The 18198-nt window shown below is 41.1% G+C and overlaps 1 protein-coding gene across 3 annotated transcripts in view; it reads right to left on the bottom strand.

Annotated features, from left to right (window-relative positions):
• LRCH3 (leucine rich repeats and calponin homology domain containing 3) overlaps positions 1–18198 on the bottom strand; it is a gene marked incomplete at its 5' end in the record, with an annotated part of 135469 nt that overhangs the window by 13121 nt on the left and 104150 nt on the right. For 2 of the 3 annotated variants that reach the window (XM_027774211.1, XM_027774210.1), the window contains 5 exon segments: positions 3546–3683; positions 4294–4409; positions 7299–7406; positions 7865–7913; positions 13343–13411. In XM_027774211.1, coding sequence (XP_027630012.1) covers positions 3546–3683; positions 4294–4409; positions 7299–7406; positions 7865–7913; positions 13343–13411 — 480 coding nt within the window. 3 annotated transcript variants of the gene reach the window in all.

Genomic DNA, 18198 nt, shown 5'->3' with positions numbered 1-18198 from the left:
TCTTGACATCTGAAATGATTCAAAATCTTTTCAGGCCATCATCCCTGGTGGATGGTTCATTAAGTGAGTTGTCACATGGTAATATTTGCCATGATTTTTTTTTTTTTGGAGAGGTTTTTGCCTTATGTCACATGCACTCGCCAGAGAAAGAGAGCGACAGTGAGAGGGAAAGTGAGAAATAACCCCTGGGAGTATGGCCATGTCACAGTCCCTTCTCCTCCACCCTCCTCCCGGGATCTTGGGCACGCACGTACATGTGCCTGGGTTGATGTTCAAAACACTGGGCCTGGGACTTGAACTGTGATGGGCATGTGGGAGTCCAGTGACTCCATTGTTATGCCCTTTGCTAGTCCCCGTGGTGATGTTTTATATGATTCAATTGTGTATTTCTAAGAATGTGAATTATACTGATTAACACCTATGCCTACTCATCAACCAAGCAGCATTTATCAAATGTCTTTGATAACAAGAAGATTAATTATACCTTAATGACTGTAAATACTTAAAGGTTATAAACATACATGCTTTTCTGAATTTCTCTTAAAATGCCTGGGTCTATGACCTTCCTTTATAATGAGGAGGGTCATTTTTTGAGCTAGGGGAAAAGAAGTCATGGTTTGTATAATGTATCAAGAAACTGTAATTAGTTATAGAAGAAACAACTGTAATTATACTAAGTCTCACCAGTTCTCAAAGAATTACAGTAAATTACCATACACGAATGGTCTTTAGGAGCATAACTGACTTCGGCAGTGCTTTTTGTTCCTTTCTGCCTTTCCTATGTGAAATTGAATGCTTGCTTTCTGAGATCACTAAATGAAAAGAGTTTACCTCTTTTCTTTCTTTACTAATTGATTTCTAGGAGGCTCATGTGCTCACTGGAAAGAAATGAAAGAGGGGAAAGTGGGAAAGCAACCCTATGGGGCATGGTCATTCTGCACTCCCTTCTCCTCCCTCTCTCACTCTTCAGGATTTTGAGTATGCGCATACAAGTGCCTGGTGTATTTCCCAAGCTGCTGGATTCAAGACTTAAACTGAACAGCCAGCCATGTGGGATCCAGCTGCCCAATCACCAGGCCACGGAGCCCCCTATTTTCCTTAGAAACAAGTATATGTCTCTATTTTTGGACATGTCAGATAGGAAAAAGCCATGGCAGACTTTGGGACCTCGGTAACAAAGAAGTTTTTACACCTAGAAGAATACAGGTCTTGGGAGAGACAAAGGATTTGCATCTGGAGAGATAGCAAGATGAATGGAAGTGGAAATTCGAGAAATGGCCATTGATAAGCCTCAAGATAACAGCAGTTTGAGTAAACAGTCTGTATCAGGTACTGCCTATTAAATAATAGCACATGACCAGAAATGAGATGAGGGCAAACCTTTGAAAAGTTCAACACTGGTAAACATGTTATAAATGTACAGTATCTAGTCACAACTACCCAAAAAGGATGCCACAACAGATAATAATCGAATGCCACGTGGGAACGTTGATTGTGTCCTAGTGGTGTGTATGTGTGTATCTGGGAACAGGCAGAGCAGGGAGAGCAGCTGGGAAAGGTAGCCTTAGCACAGCTGGGGAAACACAAGCATCACTCGTGGCGGGTGCTGGTGCTGCCTCCCCGTGGAGGGACACTCCCCTGGTGTGTGCCTCCACGTGTCTGACCCATCTCCACCCTCTGTTGCTCACTAAGGGCTCTTAGCTGTCCCCTCTCAGCTCCAGCCTGAGCCCATGGGAGCTCTGGAATGTAAACTACACCACACTCCCACTCCAAGGAAGAGCTCAGTCCCTATCAGTCACTGTCTACAGGTTATGGTGAAGCGTGAGTGAGGGGGCCCAGGACAATTCTCTGAAATATCTAGAGAATAAAGTGTCACAGTATCTGCAACTTTTAAATAGTGCAGTTGAAATTCACACACATACACACTAACACACAGATAAAGCAAGTATGGCAAAATGTGCTAAGTGTCAGTTCTGGTTGGAGACTTTAAAAGGGTTCACTGTAGGGAACCAGCAGTTAGCGTAATGGCTATATGGCTGGACTCCCACGTAGTCGACCGCGGTTCACGTCCCAGACCCAGTAACTTAAAACTCACGCCGGGCGTGTGTGTGTGCGTGCCCAAGATCCTGAGAGGAGAATGGAGGAGAAGGGACTGTGGCGTGACCATCCCCCCTGGGGGGTGATTTCTTGCTTTCTGTCTCTCTCTGTCTGTCTGGCGAGCGCCACGCGCCCTAAAACAAAAAAAAAAAAAAAAAAAAGCGTTCACTGTATTATTCTTTCAAGTTTTCTGAACCTTTGAAAATTTTCATAATAAAAATTTGAAGGAAAGCTGGCCCCCACATGGACAACTGTAGTTACAATCTCAGCCCCCGTGGTTTAAAAAACACACTGGGTGTGTGTGCCCCAAATCCTGACAGGATGGAAAAATAGAGATGGGTTACAATCTCTCAGGAGTGCACCTGCCCTCTGGCAATTAAACAAATTTAAAAGGGGGCCAGCAGGTGGCGTGGTGGTTGGGGCTGCTGGATTCCCACATGGCAGACAGTGGCTCGAGTCCTGCACCTGGTGGCTTCCTTTTTCAATTTCCCTCTCTCTGGTTAAATTGGAAAATAATTAATAATAATAATAATAATAAGTTAAAATAATTCTTAAAATAATTTTTTTATAGAAAAAAGGGAGGGTGTGTCAACCCAAGCCTGTTCTTTTTCTGGTGGGTTGTCTTCCAGAGACAAATGTCCAGATCTGACCAGCAGTCCAAAGAAAACCTGCCAGCCATCTTGACTATACATTCTCCCTCATTTCCCACTTTAGGATGGTCATGTCATGTCAGTTCTATGTCTGAAATAATCTCCCCTCTTATTACCCTAATCCAAGCTAGTTAACTTTTCTAGCCTGGACTAATGCAACAGCCTCTTAATTGGGTATCTTTCCTCCAGTGTTACCACCGCTAATCTATCCATGTGTCATTATTCAGCTAGATTCATCATGCTAAACTTGAATTATAATCACTGTATTCCCTCCTCATTGCTTATGCTAGGATAAGCTAACTCCTTGGCATGGTGCATAGGCCTCTGTAACACAGCTCCTGGCTTACCTCTCTAACTTTATCCTCTGCATTTGTACTCACATCCTGTGCATGATCCATTCTGAACGGTTTAACAATCCCCTGAATATGCCGTGACCTTCTTTAGCTTTTGAATCTAGGAATACTATGCCTGGAATATCTATCTCCCTCTCTGTGTTGCTGGCAAATCCCTACTCATACTTTAAGAAATTACTCCAATTTTCTCCCTCTGGGAAGGGTTCCCTACATCACTCTCGTGGTGTAGTTAAGTTGTTGCTTTTTGAATCTCCACAGCACACTTCTTAAAGATCTCTCTTACATTTATTACATTGCTGTTACCTGTTTACACATCTGTTTTACCAGTACCAGGAAGACAGGAATTGGACTCTTCAGATTTGTCTAATATCCAGTGTGATGTCTGCCTCTGTGCGTAATAAATATGTCATGGGTAGTCGATGTTTTTTTAGTATCATAAACTTACTACAGCTGGTGAAGGAACGTGAATACTTGGGACAGATCGAGGCCGCACATGGTTGGCCAAATGGCAAAGAACAACACCATCGGTTAGAGCTGCTCCAAGATCACAAGGCAGAGATACTTTCAACCGGTACTCAATATGCTGAAGAAACAGGAAAACAAATTGTATATTAACTGGAGAGTGAGTGACACACAGAACAGAAAACAATTGTTACAATGGGATATATTTGATTAGAAATTCAGAGAAAAAGGAGATAAAATTTAAGTGACACAATCATTATTTTATCTTCCTCTCCTAAGTTGATAACATACACATATGGTAGCCAAGCCACTGTGGTGCAAAGCATGACAGAAATTCTAATGTGGTTTTCTAGTTTTTAGACAATTAGATTATCTTTAATTGCTAATATAATATACAGTTAATCCATAACTATGTACATATATGTCTACACACATAAATTATTATTACTCTTACAAGTTGTCTTTATAACATGAGGCAGAAAATAATTTATTTTTAAATAAGTGGGGCCAAGAATTGAGATTTATAGAATAATCCATCCCATCTTCTTACTAAACAGTAGAAAAGAATGACCTTAATAGCACAATTTCTTTTATATGTATCACAAAACAAAGAACACAATGGATACTTGTTGATTCTAGCAAAAATCCTATGTCTAATGAACAAGTGATTGCAAGATTATGAACTACAGCAGTATCGAGAAGGAAGTGAAATCCAAAGGTAAAGCACACACTTTCCGTAGTTGGTCTATTAGTTCCAGCTCTTCTTCTCTTTGTCTCGAATTCTGTCTTGTTACAGGAGCTGTACAATCAGTGGTGGGTGCAGAAGATGGAAGGGGTGCAGCATGACCTAGAAAAACATTGACTTGTGATACAGGAAGAGGATAGCCAGCGCTAGGAAAATACACACATATGCCTGCTCACAGTTTCCCTGCACATATTGCACTTTCTATTTCCCAGAGGGACTTTTTAGAAAGGTTTATATTATGGAAAATTTCAGATATACACAACAATAGAACAGTATAAACAACTGTAAAATATCCAATACTCATCTGGCTCAACTACTTTTGTTTGATTATATCTACTTCAAAATCTTTTTAATTGAAAAATAATACATGTATAGAAAAATTGCATAAATCATAAGCACAGAGCTCAGTCAATTCTCACAAAGCAAATCCTCGTTCTCTAAATGCAACGTGAGAACAAGCAGAAGCCCGTCTTGTGCTTCGCACCATCAGTACCCACAGGTTACCAGTATCCTTATTTTTAGCATCATGAGTTACTTTTGTCAGTTTCTATAAATTAAAACACAGCATCCTTTGGTGTCTGACATCTTTCGACAAATGTGTTTATGAAATTTATCCACACTGTTGCATATAGTACTTTGTTTATTTTCAAATGAACAGATTTTATGTGGTTATGTGGTATTCCATTGTACAAATATACCACTATTTGTCTATATACTCTATTGATGGGTATTTGTTTTGGGGTTATTGTGAATAATGCTATTGTGAATTTTTTTATCCACATTTTTTGAAATCCATTTGTATGTTTCTGAAAGTAAAATTGCTGGTCACAGGGTACACAATATTCAACCTGAGTAGATAATGCAAACAACTTTCCATATTAATTTGTACTCTCACTGGCAGTGTGTCTCTGTTTTGATTTTTATTTATTTATTTATTTGTTTGTTTATTTTAGGCTTTTAACAGAGGGTACATGTGCTCATTGGAGAGAGACAGAGCAAGATAATAAGAGGGGAAGTGAGAAGTCGCCCCCCCCCCCACCGCCGGAGGATGGCCATGCTGCAATCCCTGCTCCTCCATTCTCCCACTGGAATTTTGGGCAGGCATGTACACGAGCCCAATGTGATTTTCAAGCCAGCAAGTCTGAACTACAACTGTGGTCCAAAAGACGCTGGACTTGTGGTTTGATTTTGAAAGCTTGCCGTGACTATGGTAGCCAGTTTCATGATAAATAGCTATTTGGGGGCTGGCCTATAGAACAGTGGTTCAGTGCTGTGTAGAGGTGGCCAGATCCCACAGAGCTTACTACAGTTCTTTCTTTTTTTTTTGGAGAGGTTTTTACTATGGGGCATGTGAGCTTGTCAGACAGACAGAGACAGACAGAGAGGGAGAAATCACCCCCCAGTGGGGATGGCCACGCAGCAATCCCTTCTCCTCCATCCTCCTCTCGGGATCTTGGGCACACATGCACATGCGCTGACGTGAATTTAAGCCACTAGATCCAGGACTCAAACCGCGGTCGACTATATGGGAGTCCAGCGACATAGCCATTATGCCAACTGCTGGTCCCCTGACTTCGGTTCTAACCTCAGCCCTGGCAGCAACATGCTGTGCATGTGTCAGTGTGCGCCCTGGATCCTGAAGGACTGGATGACGGAGGAAAAAGGACTGTGGCATGACTAGCCCTGTTGGGGGTTATGCATGCACTCATCCCCATCCCCTTCTCTCATGTGTGCACGTGCTCTTATCATGTATAAAAATAAACTTTGTAAAAAGCTATTTGTTACTTAAAATGTTTGTTTCCATTTCTAGGTAATTCTTCTGGAGGCTAGACAAAAATCTGTCATATTAACTAAAAAAAAAAAAGACTCTTTAAGTAGATTTTTAAAAAGTGTTACTGTTTCATTTCTTTAAGAACACAGAAAACAGTTTCTATCAATGTAGAAAAATCAGAAAAAGGAAAAAATCATTACAAGGAGGAACATTCTCTCAAGCCTTGAAGGAGCATTGTACTTGTTTACTCTATAACCTACTATTAGGTGTTACTAAGGAACTTTCTTTTTTGTTTTACAAATTTATTTATTTTTAATTTAAGTTATGATTATTCTTCAGTTTTGACCAGAGACTGACAGAGAGAAAGAGAAAGTGAGAAAGCAAGCCACCAGGTCTGGGATTCAAACCACAGTTGGCCATGTGGGAGTCCAGCACTTTAATCACGCCATTGCCAGCCCAAGAAACTTTCTAATAAAATATGTAAATGTTACATACACACACACACACACACACACACACACACACACACACACACATTTTTTTTTCTTTAACTGCTAGAGAGCAAGTGCAATTGCCAGAGAGATAAAAAGAATCCCTCCAGTAGGGTACTGTCACTCTATAATCCTTTCTCCTCCATTTCTCCATCCTGTTGGCATTTTGCATAGGTATGCGCATGTGCTTGGTGTTTTTCACGCTGCTGAGCCTGGGATATGAACCACAGTCAGCCATAAGAGAACTGGCTTCACTAACTACTAGGATATGGGACTGAAAATCTAATTATCTATTCATCTACATGTGTGTTTGTGTACACGTGTGTGTGTTTTTAGATTCTCCAGATTTAATGTCTGCGAGAGCACAGACACACGCATAATTGAAAGCTTTTGCCAAGGTGATAAGCTTGTAGAAATTTACAAGCAGTCGGAACCAGCCAATGGCATAATGGTTACATTGCTGGACTCCCACATGGTCAATCACAGTTTGTGTACTGGGGGGGCAGGGCGCATGCGCGAGTGTGCCTAAAATCCCAGTAAGAGAATGAAGGAGAAGAGACTGTGGCATAGCCATACCCCCAGGTGGGTGAGTTCTCGCTTTCTGTCTCCCTATCTCTCTGGTGAGTGCACACACCCTATAGTAAAAAATCTCTCTTAAAAAAAGTAGTTAATGTCATAGTGTAAAGCTGTTTCCCCTGATCCCTGCCTTTTAAAATCAATACCACTTACCTTTATTTGTTTCAGCCCTAACGGCTGCTCGGAAAAGGAAACTTTCAGGGCGTTGGGGCTGATTTCTCTGGTTAGCAGCAGGAAAAGAATATGCAGGGGAATGATGAACTAAATCAGCGTGAAAAAAAGCAAAATCAGGTTAAAAGAGATAGAAACATGGAGGTAGACAAGCGATGAAAGTGTAGTAAACAAATAAAGAAAAAATATCAAATTAAACATGGCAATGATATAAAATGATTGTTTTATTATTAGTGAAAAGACTAGTACAGAAAAGTAATCCTGAAAGCAAGCGGAATGCTTGGATGTGGTTCTGTCACGTTTTCGATATATCAATAAAGGCAGAATGAATGTTAACATAGCTGTATGTCTTGCAAAATTATTACAGGGCTGAGTAGCTGAACAACTAGGTGAATTAAAAAATGGCAAATGTGCAAAAGTTAACAATCTTTCTCTGATTACCACCTCAGAAAGAGAAGCTATAGCATTCTAAGAAGTGACTTATTAGGAAAATCCTGGTAAGGAATTAAAATCCTGATGATCTTGATATGGTTACTTGAGTATATTACCTGTTTCTGTTATTGATGAACTTGATACGGCATTAGATCTGTCATCATTCTGTGGAGAAAGAGAGAGGTATGAACAGTTATCATTCAAGAAGAGCCACTTTTGACATTTATGATAATCTCGGGATTATAAAAAAAAAAAACAACCCTTTCAAGTCTTCTTCGAAGTTAACTCGAGAAACGAGAATTTGGCAAATTTGGAACTGTGTGTGTGTGTGTGTGTGTGTGTGTGTGTGTGTGTGTTTAAAGCCAAATTTTATAGGGATCAGCAGTTAGCGTAATGGCTGTGTCACTGGACTCCCATGTAGCTGACTGCGGTTCGAGTCCCGGACCCAGTGGCTTAAACTCACGCCGGTCGGGTGTGCATGCATGCCCAAGATCCCAAGAGGAGAATGGAGGAGAAGGGACTGCGGCGTGGCCATCCCTCCCGGGGGGTGATTTCTCGCTTTTTGTCTCTCTCTGTCTGTCTGGTGAGCGAGCGCACGCACCCTATAGCGAAAAGCCTCTCAAAAATAAATAAATAAATAAATAAATAAGTCAAATTTTATTTAGGCCTTTTCTAATGTCATGAAAAATGACCATCCTGAGAGAGAATATGTTATTGGGAAGTACATAGGAAAGATAGAATAAGTTTTCCCTTTAAAGTTTTTAAATTTTATTTCTCTCATGAAAGGACACAAAACAGGAATCCCTTGGAGGGTCTTATCACACTGTGATCCCTGCCCCTATCTTCTGACCAGCCAAGATTATGGGCCTGTGTGCATATCTGACATATGTAAGTGCCCTGGGATCCAAATCCCAATTGGCCATGTGCTTCAAGTACTGCAGAGGGGTGAGTTACCACCTGTGCCACCATGGCTGGGCCCAAATTTTATTTTGTATAGTATTTCTCTAGAATAACTTCTATTTTATCCTCTGAAGAATATAACATGATGTATTTTTAAAAAGAGTGATAGAGGGTTGGCTGGGACCATGGTGGTTAAGGCAACTATAACCCAAATGGCCAAGTCTGAGGTTTGAGCCCTGGACCGACCAGTTGGCAAACATGGCAACTGTGTGCGTGTCTGAAATTCTAAGAGAAGAATGGAGAAGAGAAAGCAGTGTGGCCATCTCCCCGAGGGGTAATTTCTCACTTTCTCTCTCTTCTCTTTCTGCTAAGCACATGATGCACCCTGTAGCAAAAATAAATAAATAAATAAAAATAAGAAAGTGTGATGGGGTTCCCCCCATTTCAGTTAGGAATAAAAGTGTCTAGGATGATAGATTTTGAAAGATACATTTTTTTTTTTTTTTGAAGAGGTTTTTGCTATGGGGCACGTGCGCTTGCCAGACAGACAGAGACAGAGAGACAGAAAGCGAGAAATCCCCCCCCTAGGGGGGATGGCCACACTGCAATCCCTTCTCCTCCATTCTCCTCTCGAGATCTTGGGCACGCACACACGCTCCTGGCGTGAGTTTAAGCCACAGGGTCCGGGACGTGAACCACGGTCGACTACATGGGAGTCCAGTGACATAGCCTAAGCTAACTGCTGGTCCCGAAAGATACATTTCTTAGACTACTCTTCAAGTCCAAGATGTTTTCAATTCACTTATCAAAAGAACTGTATAAAGGAGGAAGTGCTAGTTAAACAAGTATGAACTTTATCTAAAAAAAGGGAAATGTAGTTAATTTAAAGAGAAATGTTGGCTTATTGGGTTAAAGATGCTGAAGATTGGGGCTGGCAGGGGGTGTGGTAGTCAAGGGCACTGGACTCCCACATGGCCAACCACGGTTCAAGTCCCAGACCTGGCAGCTTGCTTTCTCACGTTCTCTCTCTGGTCAAATTAAAATGAATAAATAAAGTTAAGTACAATAATTAAAAATAAACTTTGTGAGAAAAAAAAAAGATGTTGAAGATCTGGCAGGGGAGTAGAATCAAGAAAAACTAGAGGAGTTGGCAGGTGGCATGGTGGTTAAAGGTGCTGGACTCCCATATAGCCAACCGCAGTTCAAGTCCTGGACTTAGCAGCTTGCTTTCTCACTTTCTCTCTTACTGTGTCTCTCTCTGGTCAAAGTAAAATAAATAAAGTTAAAAAAAAAAGAAAACTGGAATAACATCTACAATTTTTCAGGTCTTGACATCTAATCACATTTAAATGTAGTTTGAATATAACTTTACCATAACTGAGGCACATTCCTGAAATAACAGAATGACTTAAAACTAACACATATTCATATATTTTCTCTCATGTCTGCTCTTCCCTTGGTTTAAATACTCTTAGGATTGTATCTCTAATAATATTTGGATCAGATTAAATTAATGACAACAGAGAATTTTAGCTGTTAACAAAAAAATGATACACAGAAGTCATACAATTGAGAAAATTCCAGAACTGAAGATAATTTTCTGTTCATGATTCCTTAGTCTGATACTTGTAAACTGAGAATTAAGATTTTAAAAGTAAGTTGTACTCTTGAGTAAAGCAATGTGTTACATTTTCAGGGAAAAATAAATGTTCGTCAAGTTTATAAATAAAAATGAACTAATTTGGGGTGTTGTAAAAGAAGTGTTACTTAAACAACAAGTTTAGTTTATTATTTTTTTTAAAGAGCTTTTTGCTATAAGGAGTGTGCGCTTGCTGGAGAGACAAAGACAGAAAGTGAGAAATCACCCCCTGATGGGGTGGCTGCGCCACAATTCCTTCTCCTTCATTCTCCTTTCGGGATCTTAGGCACACATGCACATGTGACCAGAGTGAGTTTAAGCTGCCAAGTCCAGGACTCAAAGTGCAGTCAACTATGTGGGAGTCCACCAACACAACTGATGCACCACCCGCTGGTCCCAAATAACAAGTTTAACCTAACATAAGAGTAACAGGGACCAGTAAAAGGAATGAACTGACAAGGCAAAAGCTGGATATCTATATAAGAAAACAAAAGACTCCTTGTTTTTGAAGGATGTGAGATAGGAAAGAGAATGTTAGCTAGGCAAAGACATGCTAAATGACCACTGGTTCAAAGACAAACATATTAGAGGTAGAGATTACTCAAGATATAAAGGAAAACTTATTTTTTAAATTTAAAAAGACTTACTAATAGTACACAGGCTACAATTTTTTTTTTTGGGAGGATTTGCTATAGAGTATATGCACTCACCAGAAAGAGAGAGAGAGACAGAGAAAAAGAAAGCGAGAAATCACCCCCCGCCGGGGGGTGGTGGTGGCCATGCTGCAATCCCTCCATTCTCCTCTCGGGATCTTGGGCACGCACATACACATGCCCAGCATGAGTGAGTTTAACTGCAGTTGACTACATGTGAGTCCAGCGAGTAGCCATTACACCAACTGCTGGTCCCCACAGGCTACAAATGTAAAGAAATTAAAAGAGAAACAATGATTTACAACATGTCCCAGCAGGACAGAGAGATGGAGAAGAGACTGTGGCATGACCATGTCCCTACAGGGTACTTTCTCTCTCTCTCTCTGGCAAGTATACATGCCCTCTGGCAAATAAAAAACGAGAAAGAGAGGGAACCAGCAGTTAGCATAATGGCTATGTCGCTGGACTCCCACATAGTCGACCGTGGTTCACATCCTGGACCCAGTGGCTTAAAACCCACGCTGGGCGCGTGTGCGTGCGTGCCCAAGATCCTGAGAGGAGAATGGAGGAGAAGGGATTGCGGCGTGACCATCCCCCCCTAGGGGGTGATTTCTTGCTTTCTGTCTCTCTGTCTCTCTCTGTCTGTCTGGCGACACGCCCTATAATGAAAACCTCTCCAAAAAATAAAAAATAAAAAATAAAAGAGAAAGAGAGAAGAAAATTTCCACTCTAGAAAGAAAAGATGAAATAAGCATAAACCATAGCAAGACAGATATGTTAGACAAAGAGAGGGCCACCTTGACAGAATTATTAAACATTTATGTTTCTTATAATATCAAATATGGAATTATTGTTCTTAAAGGCCTTCAAAAAAACCAAAATACTACAGATTCTTCTTTTTTTTAATTGGTACATGGTGCAAGCACTTTCTGGAGAGAGAGAGACAAAGAGGGAATGGGCAAAAGCACCCCTCAGAGGGGTGCAGTCACACCACAACATCTCCTCCATTTCTCCGTCTCATTAGGACTTGGGGTACACATGCCCTGGTGTGTGTGTGTGTGTGTTTTTCTTTTTTTTTTTGGAGAGGTTTTTGCTTTAGGGTGCGTGTGCTCGCCAGAAAGACAGAGAAAGACAGAGAGACAGAAAGCGAGAAATCACTCCCCGGGGGGATGGCCATGCTGCAATCCCTTCTCCTCCATTCTTCTCTCGGGATCTTGGGCACGCATGCACACACACCCGGTGTGAGTTTAAGCCGCTGGGTCCAGGACTTGAACTGTGGTCGACTATGTGGGAGTCCAGCGACATAGCCATTGCGCTAACTGATGGTCCCTACACTGGTGTGTTTTTATAAACCCTCTAGGACTGGGATTCGAACTGCAGTTAACTGTGTTGGTTGGATCTGGCTCCCTTAAACACTAGGCTACAGGGCCTGGTCTACTACAGGTTCTTCCTTTTTAGTTTAGGTTCGGTTTCTCTAGATGATGAAATTATAATTGCTTAATAACATTACTGTTGATATTAAACTGCGCTGGCATTTTTTTTTTTAAAAGAGAGATGTTTTGCTATAAGGCGTGTGTACTCGCTGGAGAGACAGAAAAACAGAAAGTGAGAAATCACTCCCTGGGGGGATGGCCATGCCACAATCACTTCTCTTCCATTCTCCTCTTAGGATTTTGGGCACACACTCACACGCGTGCACCCAGCATGAGTCTCAAGCTGCTAGGTCCAGCACCTGAACCACAGTTTGACCATGTGGAAGTCCAGAGACAAAACCATTACACTATCCACTGGTCTCGATATATTTATTTTCCTAAAAGGACCAGACAGTAAAATTTTAGACAGTATGATATCTGTCTCAACTATCCCAACTCTGCTGTTTCCTGTGAAAGCAGTCATAGACAATGCATAAACAGAAGTGACTGGCTGTATGTATATCAATAAAAATTTATTTATAGCAACAGGTGGCATAGGGGCCATAGTTAGCTGATCTCTATTACAGAGGGTTCTGGCAACAGTTCTGCAGACTAAATGACAAATTATTTGCATGCATATTAAATGACATAGTTAATATTTATATGCTATATAAGGTATTATATAGAGCATTATATATTAACCTGTGTAAGATAATATCTCAGACAAAAAAATCCTTGCTAAGAAACTCAGAATGACATTTAAAACAGAATCTGCACATAAAGAAGTAAATGCAAGCTCTAAGATTATTTCTGGCATAAAACTTTCAAAACACTTTGAGTGAAATCAATGCTCAATTCAAAGTTTCATTAAGTTTAGGAATATTTCATGAAACCTTACATTTCAGATTTCTGTTAGACCAATCCATTAGAAATTTAAGACCTCCCATCCCCACCCCCATCCCCATGGTAAATTACAATAACAAGCAATACCTTAAGTGGCGTGAAGGCAGAAGGAGGCAGGGGAGCAGTACAGCCCACTTGATCCAACCCTGACAGTGACTGAATTTCAAAAAAAAAAAAAAGAAGAGAAGAAACAGAATGCAGCATTTATGTTAGTAAAATGTCAAGTAGGTAGATCTGATCAGTGAAATCAGAAAAGGAAAAGTCATTCACAAACTATGAACAGGGCGGAAAGAGAACATTTCAGAAGAAAACTTACCACTAACACAACATTGTTTTTCTTTTTTTTTAAATTGTATTTCACTTTGTTTATTTATTAATTTATTTAAATTTGACCAGAGAAGGACAGAACAAGTGAGCAGGAGAGAGAGGGAAAGTGAGAAAGCAAGCTGCCAGGTCCAGGACCCAACCTATGTCAGCCATGTGGGAGTCCAACGTCCCTGACCACCATGCCATATGCTGGCCCCCACAACATTGTTTTTCTACCTGCATACTTCAGGGTATTCTCAATAACTTGTACTATGTTAATTAAGAAGTGAGAGACATGCTTTATTAAAAATGATCTTATCTAGAAATAAAAAAAGAACATCAACATTTTTAGCAACATACATTTGAAACTGAGTTCTGCGCTGTCCCTATGATGGTGGAAACAAATCCAGACAAAGCTCATTTTAACTGAGTAGAACTGGCACGAATAAGAACAAAGTTTTTTCAATACTAGTCCGAATTAGATTATAACTTAATTTAAAAGATGTGACATGAGAAGAGAGGACATGAGTATTCTGCATTACTGTAAGGATGGACCAACCAGCATTTCATTTCCGCATCTATAATATTCCAAATGAACTAAAAGAGGGGAGTGAAATTTCCCTTTCTGAACTCTTTCTTTTCACCAACCATCATACAATTAGTTAGCTATGTTAGAGATATAGTTAAGGATACTAAATGAAGAATCCATGTATATATAATTTACCAATTAAAAACCAAATCTATCAGGATCAGCAAGTGGCATGGTGATTAAGGTGCTGGAATCCTGCATGGTCAACCATGATTTGAGTCCCAGACCCGGTGGCTTGAGAATCACATTGGGCATGTGTACATTTATGCTCAAAATCCAAAAGGGAGAATGGAGGAGAAGGGATTGTGGCATGCCCTTTTCCCTTAAGGGGTGACTGTTTATCTTTCCTGTCTCTTTCTCCAGTGAGCCCACACACCCTATGGCAAAACCTAAAAAAAAAAAAAAAAAAAAAATTAAAAAACTGAATGTATCTATATAATTATTATAGTTAAGAGACTCTCAAAACATGACAATTATTTCGTTTGCCACATGACAAGTAGACAGAGGAGAAAAGGATTTCACAAAATGTACTGTATAAGATTTTACTTATTAAAACTATAAAATGGGGCCACCCCATAGCCTGGTGGTTAAGGCATCTGAATCCCACATGGCTGACTTTTTTGTTCAAGTCCTGGACCTGGCAGCTTAAAAACGCACCAGGTGCATGTGCATGGATGCCCACAATCCTGAGAAGAGGAAGAAATGGAGTGGTAGAGATTGTAGTGTGGATATGCCCCATGAGGATGATCTCTCGTGCTCTATTCTCTCCTGGTAAGCGCACATACCCTCGGGGGTGGGGGGGGGAGAAAGAAAGAAAAAAGAAAATGAACTACAACAAAATACCAAAAGTGTGAAGATATTAATATCTTTGGGCCAGCCCCTGGCCTAGTAGTTAAGAGATTCCACATGGCCAACTGCACAGTTTGAACCTTGGCCCTGGAGGCTTGGGAAATATGCTGGGCCTAAATCCTGACAAGAGACAGAAATGAAGAAGGGACTCCAGCATGATTATGCCAAACTCTGGCCTCCTGAGTTCAATGACCCACTGGCAAATACTAATAATAATTTTAACAAGGTATTAACGTCTTTCATAAGTTAAATAATCAGAAAATTAGTTAAACTAGAGGGCCAGCAGTTGGTGGGGAGCTTGAGGCACTGGGTCCCACATGGCCAGATATGCAGTTTAGGTCCCAGACTGGAGCTTGATAATCATGCTGGGCGTGTATGTGTGTACAAAACCCCAAGAGAGACTGGAGGGAAAGGGATTGTAGTGTGGCCATTCCCCTGCTGATGGGAGCAGAGGATGAATTCTCACTTCCCCTTGTATAACTGGTGAGCACAAGTGCCCCATAGCAAAAAAAAAAAAAAGATTTTCAACTAGGACCACAAATTTCTGAACAGAATAAATGTGTAAGAATACATGTGGACATTTAGAAAAAGGTGAATATGTAACATTTTTTAAAGAATTATTTAATTTCTGGGACCAGCAGTTAGCGTAATGGCTATGTCGCTGGACTCCCACGTAGTTGACTGTGGTTCGCGTCCAGGACCCGGTGGCTTAAAACTCACGCCAGGAGCGTGTGAGTGCATGCCCAAGATCCCAATAGGAGAATGGAGGAGAAGGGACTGCGGTGTGGCCATCCCCCCTGGGGGGGGATTTCTAGCTTTCTGTCTGTCTGTCTCTGTCTCTGGCAAGCACACGCGCCCTATAGCAGAAACCTCTCAAAAAAACTCAACAATGTCAAAACAATTTTGGGACCAGCAGTTGGTGTAACAGCTGTCGCTGGACTCCCATGTAGTTGACCATGGTTCAAGTCCTGGACCTGGTGGCTTAAACTCACGCCGGACATGTGTGCCCAAGATCCCAAGAGGAGAATGGAAGAGAAGGGATTGCTGCGTGGCCATCTCCCTTGGGGAGTGATTTCTCACTTTCTGTCTCTGTCTTTGTCTTTCTGGAGAGTGCACGTGCCCTATAGCAAAAACCTCTAAAAAAAAAAAACCAAAAAGAATTATTTAATTTTATTTATTACCATTATTCTTTTCAATTTGCTATAGGGCATGTGAATTTATCAAAGGGAGAGAGAGAGAAAAAGAGAGAGGGAAAGTGAGAGAGCAAGCTACCAGGTCTTGAACTCGAACTGTGGTCAGTTCTGTGGGAGTCCAGCACCTTAACCACCATGCCACCTGCTGGCCCCAAAATATATATGTGTGTGTGTGTGTGTGTGTGTATGTATATATATAAAGTATAAATTTTTATACACTATATAATAAATATAATGTAAATATATATAAATAAATAAATAAATAAAAGATTTTTGCTACAAACAAGGGTGGCGCTCACCAGAGAGACACAGAGGGAATGTGAGAAATCACCCCTCAAGGGGGATGGTCATGCTACAATTCCTTCTCCATTCTCTTGGGATTTTAGGCACACACACATGTGGCTGGTGTGATTTTTCAAGTTACCAGTCTGTAACTTGAACCAGAGTCAGACATATGAGATCCAGCACCTTAACCACCATGCCATCTGCTGGCCCCACAATCGTATCTTTAATGAGTGTTATAGATAGAAACATCTTTTTTGTTCTTTGACCAGAAAAAGCATATAATACACAACATATTATTGTAACAAAATCTTTTTTTCAAAGAATTGTTTTTATTTAACTTTATTTATTAATTAATTTATTTTAATTTGACCACAGAGAGAGAGGAAGAGAGAGAGAGAAAGTGGGAAGGAAAGCCACTAGGTCCAGGACTTGAACTGTGGTTGGTCATGTTGGGAGTGTCCAGAACCTTAACCATCACGCCACCTGCCGGTCCCGTAACAAAATCTCTCTCTTTTTTTTTTTTTTGTTGAGAGATTTTCACTATAGGGCGCGTGCGCTCACCAGACAGACAGAGAGAGACATTAGAGACAGAAAGCGAGAAATCACCCCCCATGGGGGATGGCCACGCCACAATCCCTTCTCCTCCATTCTCCTCTTGGGTTCTTGGGCACGCACGCACACGCGCCCAGCTTGAGTTTAAGCCACTGGGTTCAGGACTCGAACCTGGTCGACTACATGGGACTCCAGTGACATAGCCATTACGCTAACTGCTGGTCCCACCGTAACAAAATCTTAAGGCAAGGTAAAATAAAGTAAGAGGAAAAAATACTGTACCAAGGAATAAGACTGCGACAACAGTAATGTAGTCCCTATACTTCACCTGTTTAGATTTCCTGAGCCTTCTTTTAATCAAACATACTGGAACTGCTGTCAATCTCAAGTATAAAAAGGCTAAAAGGCATTATGTTGGCACAGAAGGAACAAAATCAGAAGGAACAGGAAGGAAATGAGCCTATATACTTGCTTTTTGCCGAGAGAAATTTTTGCTATAGGGTGTGCGCACTCGCCAGTGAGACAAAGAAGAGACAGGAAACAAGAAATCACCTCTCGGAGGGATGGCCACACTGCAATCCCTTTTCCTCCACTCTCCTCTTGGGATCTTGGGCATCCAGGCACATGCGCCCGGCATGAGTCTCAAACTGCCGGGTCCGGTACTTGAACCATAGTCGACTACGTGGGAGTCCAGTGATGTAACCATTACACCATTACTTGTCCCGAGCCTATATTCTTTCTTTCTTTTTTTTTTTTTTTTAAGAATTATTTTTTATTTAACTTTATTTATTTTAATTTGACTAGAGAGGAACAGAGAGAGAGAGAGAAAGTGAGAATGCAAGCTGTCAGGTCCAGGGCACGAACCACAGTCGGCCATGTGGGAATCTAACGCTTTTAACCACTATGCCACCTGCCAGCTCTGAGCCTATATTCTTTCTTTTTATTTTTGGAGAGGTTTTTGCTATAGGGTGCGTGCGCTCACCAGAGAGACAGACAGAGACAGAGAGACAGGACCTCCCTCCCTCCCCAGGAGGGATGGCCATGCTGCAATCCCTTCTCCTCCATTCTCCTCTCAGGATCTTGGGTATGCATGCACACGCGCCCAGTGTGAGTATAAGCCACCGGGTCTGGGACTCCAACCGCGGTCAACTACATGGGAGTTCAGCAAC

Source organism: Tupaia chinensis, unplaced genomic scaffold (genome assembly GCF_000334495.1).
Source record: "Tupaia chinensis unplaced genomic scaffold, TupChi_1.0 Scaffold000415_1, whole genome shotgun sequence".
In the NCBI taxonomy this organism is placed as follows: domain Eukaryota; kingdom Metazoa; phylum Chordata; class Mammalia; order Scandentia; family Tupaiidae; genus Tupaia; species Tupaia belangeri.
The sequence above is the reverse complement of the archived record's forward strand: the minus strand, read 5'-3'. Positions and strand labels throughout refer to the sequence as shown.